General features: G+C 52.4%; 1 protein-coding gene across 2 annotated transcripts in view; it reads right to left on the reverse strand.

The window, feature by feature from the left end:
- KCNN2 (potassium calcium-activated channel subfamily N member 2) overlaps positions 1–4,034 on the reverse strand; it is a 75,744-nt gene extending 71,710 nt beyond the window's left edge. For both annotated transcript variants that reach the window (XM_087741805.1, XM_087741804.1), the window contains exons 1-2: positions 2,859–4,034; positions 2,509–2,604 (exon numbers count right to left, since the gene is read on the reverse strand). In XM_087741805.1, coding sequence (XP_087597931.1) covers positions 2,509–2,604; positions 2,859–4,034 — 1,272 coding nt within the window. The remainder of the gene's footprint in view (positions 1–2,508; positions 2,605–2,858) is intronic.
- Positions 4,035–6,073: the final 2,039 nt, after the last annotated feature.

A 6,073-nucleotide genomic window follows, 5' to 3' on the forward strand; every position in this document is an offset into this window, starting at 1 on the left:
AACAGTCATCTTTTTATTTCCCATGTTTTGTCTCACGCTTTGTAGGAAAATCTACTTATGTTTAGGTTGGTCTGCTTCCACCGGAGTATGAAACATACTGCACTGCAAGCAGAATACATGGACCTTCTTCTGTTCTATGGAAGAGTTTTTCTTCTCCCAACGAGTTCCTGCTTATTTACACTATACCCACTGGTAAAGCCTAAGTACGCTTCAGAGAAGAATTAGAAAGGAATGTTCAATCTTGAACAGGACTGACAAATAGCTGGTGCAAATAGTCCTGCAGGACACAACTAACCATCTGTGGGCATGATTCTACAGACGTGATTCATTCTGCTGCACCTAGCAGGATATTTGCTTGAATTAAAGGCAAGTGTGCCTTCAGAAAACAGTCAGCTTTAAAAATTATTTAAAAGCCATTACATTATCAGGGTTACGCAGTAATTTCTTTTGCCTGGAGAAGTTTCCTTACATTCCGAAGCCAAGTATTTTAAAGGTACTTCTTGTTTTCAAGTGTGTATGTCAAGTGGAACATAAATTTATGACCATAGATGGATGTAAACTTTGCTCTGCATGTTCTTCACCGTATTTTTAAAAGTCAAGTGTGTGTACCATAACAGACTGAGACGAAATTAAAAAACTATCCGACATCTAACAGCTAAGGGTGGTACTATGCCCTTTCCTTCTAACAGGCTCCTTGAAAAAGAGAACTTTCTTTTCATTTTCAAGACAAATGACAGAGCCTCTTGAAGCTGTAGCTCACTCCAGGCCCTGCCATGACTACTGCAGTTTTTGGTGTCTCTCAGACAAAACCATAGAGTATCGCTGTTTTACAGGCACGTATGCTTGTGTTTTGTACTGTCAGGCAGCACTGAAAACTACATTAACCTTGATTAAGTCACACGATTGCATAACTCCTTCCATGTAGTCGCATACATGAAGAAGTTCTTTAAAACTGTCAATAAAAAAAAAAAACAAAAACCAGAATTACAACTTTATTGCTTTAAGACTGTTTTTTTCTGATCCATAACACACTCCTAAGGGAATGAAAATTTGTAACTATTTAGCTGAAAAAAAATCCCAGCTGAATCTTGGAGTAACTATTTAGTATAAGCTGATGCATACAGGGACGTACAACTAGTTGTCTATCTTGTATAAAATTTTCCATTTAAAGTTTCTGGAAAATGCGTAGTGTAATTCAAATGTTTACAGAGATTTTTTTTCAGCTTTGCTCTTCATGCCTCAAGCACCACTTGTGGGAAGATATAGCAGAGAAGAAGGTTCCCACATTGCAGCAGCACCACTTATTTATTTTTATACAGATAAAGAAACCTCTTCATTAGTACTCCAGTAGTTTATAAAGATACTCTTTCATGAGAACACTTGTTTACTGAGTACAATATCATTAAACAGCTTTCAATATCTTTGATATTAATGCAGAGAAACTGCGTTCTGAGCCAGGAACAGAAGTTTTGCATGTGCAAGGACTGCACAACAGGATCCAATTTGGCAAAGAGTCTTCAGTAACATAATACTTCTCTAACATTACCCTAAGTAGGAGACTATGGTACCATTCCACATTGAAATTACAGCATTCATTTGCACAGAAGCAGGGTACTAATTAATTTTATTTTAAGTGGTTTGTTTTTTTTTTTTTTTACTGATTGGTACCAGTGAGAAAGTCTTCTTTGCCCTTGAAAGCTGTCATTTCAGCTTGTAGCTCAAGGTATCTCTAACTAATCTGAAAAACCACAAGCACCAATGTATCTACGAGTAAGGTATTTTTCCCTTCAAAACTTTGAAATCTATCTGTTGTATGTTTCAGCTGAGCTGAAATTCCAAATTTTAATTTCTTGGTCAAAAAAATCACAACTGAAATGAGAACTAAGTCCCTCGGACAGAACCTGTGACAGTATTTGTGAGACTTACTCTACAGCTTTGATCAGTACGTTCCTCCTACCTTTCGCCCTACCTTTCTTGACAGTTTTCCTCTGTCACATTCCTAGTGGCTGTTCAGCATTAAATAAAACAAGTCGAACATAAGTCTTCCCCCTCCTCTTAAACATTCTCCTGGAGTATGCTCGTATCTAAGACAGCGCAGTGAAGATTACATACCTTGCACGGTGAAGATAATTAACCTTGCCATCGAGAAAACGCACAGCATGAAATTTAGTCATTGGGAAATAAGAGACTGTTGCTGTACATCTGCTACAGAAGACGGCAGGCATGTCACCGAGAAAGCGTGTTATACCCTCAGCGCTAAGCGATCCTATAGCATAACTGCAGGCAACAGTCCCCAGCAGGCAGAGCTCCCTGGCACGTATACGCCCGCTGTGTTTCTCTCCAGGGCTGAGGTCCACTCACCCAACTTCGGGAAGTGCGCGGCGATCGCTTTTGCTTTCTGAACCAGCGGGAAGCGCCCAGTATGCACCCCCGCTGCGCCCCTGGACAAACCGCCTCGCACCCCAGCCACGCCAGCAACGCTCACCGGCCCGCAGAAGGAAACGTTACCTGGATTTCCCTTGCATGGTACACGATGATGAGCCCGAGCAGGATAATCGTGGAGAGGCTAATAAGGCATTTCAGAGCGAGGGAATACAGCGACTCCTGCAAGAGAAAGACACCGCCGTCCCTCAGAGACCCAGGCGAGGGGCCGCTCCCGCCCCACCGCCGCCCCCCGCCGCCTCGCCTCACGCTGCCGGGGGCAGAGCGGGGGCCGGCGTCACCCCGCCACCGGCCGGGGCCGGGGGGTGCCTGGGGCCGGGGCCGGGACAGGGGACGAGCAGCCCCGCCGCGCTGGGCTCGCTGAGGGGCCGGTGGGAGCGGCTGCCGGGGCGGGCCGGGGGTGGGGCGGCGGGTACCTTGGTGTAGGCGCCCCAGGAGAGCTCGGTCTCGATGACCATAACGACGATGCCGAACATGCCGAAGATGAGCGCGTAGTCGCTGAGGCGCTTTCGCTTCTCGAAGAGCGCCCGGCGGTGCCCCAGCTTGTAGCCGATGTTCTGGTTCTTCTTCTTGCTGGACTTGGCCCCGCCGTTGCTGGCGCCGCCCGGGCCGGGGCCGGGGCCGGCGGGTCCGTAGAGCGCCAGGTTGTTGGAGTTGTTGTGCTCGGGCTTGGAGACCACGATCTCCGGGGCGGCGGGGGTGCCGGGGGCGGCGGCGGCGGCGGAGGCGGCGGCGGGGCTGGCGAGCGGCGGCTGGAGCGGCTGCGACTCGGAGTCCAGGTCGTGCAGGTTCCTGCGGGACGAGCTCAGGTTGCTGAGCGGCCGCATGACGCCGCCGTTGTACCTGCAGCTGCTCATGGCTATTTCGGTGAAGGGGTTGCTCTCCCGGCGCTGCTGCTGCTGCTGCTGGTGATGGTGGTGGTGGTGGTGGTGGTGGTGGGTGCTGCCGCTGCTGACACTGCTGCTGGGGCTGGCTGCCTGCTGCTGCTGCAGGCTATGGCACTGGTGGTACTGGGGGTACTGGTGAGGCTGCCTGGACGCGCCGGCATGGCTGGAGGGGGTGAGCTCGCTGACGTTCAGCTGGCTGCCCTGCCGGGAGGAGGCGGCGGAGGAGAGCGGCGAGGAGTGAGTCCGGAAGGCGCCCGAGAGGGGCGAGGAGGCGCGGAGCAGCAGGGGCAGGTTATCCCCCGCGGCTGCCGCAGCAGCCCCGTAGTAGGCGCAGTTGTTGCACTGGAGGCATGGGCTCTGCTGCTGCTGCTGCTGCTGCTGCTGGAGGAGGAGGCTCTGCTTGTCCTGCCCGTGCTGCTGCTGACAGTGCGGCGCCGGCGGGCGCTGCTGCTGCTGCTGCTGCTGCTGCTGCTGCTGCTGCTGCTGCTGCTGCTGCTGCTCGGGGCCGAAGCCCGCCGGGAAGTGCCGCGGCGCGTCCATGCCTGGGCCGTTAAAGCCGCAGGAGGACCGGGCGGTGGTGCACCCTGCGCAATGCGTTATGGTCGGCAGGGGAGAGTCCTGCTGCCGCCACGAAGGGCCCATCCCGGCTCCCGTAGAATCCAGCCGCCGCGTCCGATTGGTCGGGCGGACCAAAACAACGGGCATCACGTCACCTGAGGGAGGGGGGGACCGGCCGCGGCGTGAGGCGGTGGGGGCGGCCCAGGGTCCCCCCGCCGCCCCGCCCCGCCCGGGGATCCCGCCTCCGCCTCCCGCCTCCCGCCCGCAGGTAAGGGCTGCCCTCGCCCCCCGCCCCCGCGCCCGCCCCGCCCGCCGCGGGGAGCCCCGCGCCGCGGAAACCCGGGGGTTCCCGGGGGCGGGGATCGCTCCCGCGGGGAAGCGGCCGCCGCGGCGGGGCTCCCCGGCTGCCCGCCGCCGCTCACATCTGCGCCGTCTCCGGAACATGGGCGCCGCGCTCCGGAGCTGTCCAGCGGCGCCTCCCGCCCGCCGCCGCCGCCGCCGCCGCCGCCGCCGCCGCCGCCGCCGCCCTGCAAAACACAGCGTCGTGCTGGCTCCCCTCCGCCGCCCTGGCGGGCCCCGCGCCTCCCGCCGCCGCCGCCGCCGGAGGGAACGGGGAGAGGCCGCGGGCGGCCGTGGGGCCGGGTTGCGGGGAGCCCTCCCCGGCGCGTCTCGGGCCTGTCCCGAAGGGGGGGGGCGGATTTCTGCCGGCCGCTCCTTCCCGCAGCCGGAGAAGGGAGAGCCGGCCGCCGGGGTGTGAGGCCGCCGCCCGGGGCGGTTTAGGGGCCGGAGACCTGCTCCGGCGGGTCGGCAGGAGCTTTACCGTGAAAGGGGGCCGGCGGCACCGAGTAGCGGCGTTCCCCCCCGGCTCCGGCGTGCTGGCGCGCAGTGCCGGTGCATTCCTTCAGTTGGTCGCCTGCTACCATTTTGCCTCTTCCCCTTCCTTTCCCTCCCAAACTCTCACTGAATAATTCATCCCCGCAGCTCCCTTAGGCAAAGTAGTGTCTGCGCCAGGTAAAGCCTCTTTTCTGCATGTATTTAAGGGAAGACTCTTTAAGGGAAGAGCCATGAAAACGGTAAGTGATTTACCTTGTTACAGCCGTGCCGTTCTTGTCACCTAGGTGAGATTATAAGAGGGGTTTCTTTTTTTTTTTTTTTTTCCCCCTCGTCAGGCAGCACTGTCTTTGCGGCTTGAAAAATCAGCTGCAAAATTTAATAGCGTGGAAGGTCTCCTTACATCTTTCACTTCTCTCTAATGTCAAAGACAAAATTCACTAAGCCGTTATAGGATAAATAAACATCCTTATGGTTTCCGTGTCTCACATGACATTCAGTGTTCTCTGAAACTCTACAGCCTTGAATGGCTTGCATTTTAGAAATTTGAGTGAGGCACTGTCAATAACAAAGTTTTTAAATATGCTCTGCTATAAAATGTCAACAGCTTAATTGCTAACCAAGGTGTACCTTTTAAAGCAAGCACATATTGCACATATACAATCAAATAACCCTCGCCAATGTCATAAATATCATGGCTGTACAATATACATAGATTACTCAGTGACCAAAAATTAAAAATCTCTGAGTATGTTTACATAGCATAGGTTATTTTTGAAAAAGCACCCATCAGTAGGAGCACGTGTGATATACAGCATCATAATGCCTTGTGATAATTCATGATCTGTTGAACAACCAAGTTTTGAATAAGAATCCACACACACATTCTTGCATGAATGATAAAGTACTTTCCAAATGCATCACTTAGTGTTTTTAAATTATACTAAAGTGCATTTGGATGGTCTCTATTGCACTCAGTTCTCCTGAGCACCAAAAAAAAAAAAAAAGCTAAAAAAGCTTTTATTTTTAAGAATTATCTGTGTTTAACTGTTTAACACAGCTTCAGATCTTCCATTGTTTGTTTGAAAAAACATAGTGCTATAATTCCTTCTCACTGGTCCAGTTTTGCCTGTGTTCTCAAACACACACATGAATTGCATGGATCTCAGAAAATGTAAATCTTGGGGAACCTGGGCTTTTATCACTCTGTAAATAAAAGTCCTGCACAAATGTGTTGTCAGAATATATGTTTTGTGCACTAGTTAAAGACTTAGGTAGCCCTAAGTTTCATCTTTCCTTTTCTGTGCATGCCATGTCCTTAATGTTTGCTTAAAGATACTTTCTTTTAATTGTTC

Source organism: Nipponia nippon, unplaced genomic scaffold (genome assembly GCF_047370975.1).
Source record: "Nipponia nippon isolate SJK-2023a ecotype South Korea unplaced genomic scaffold, ASM4737097v1 scaffold_8, whole genome shotgun sequence".
NCBI classification, from domain to species: Eukaryota; Metazoa; Chordata; class Aves; order Pelecaniformes; family Threskiornithidae; genus Nipponia; species Nipponia nippon.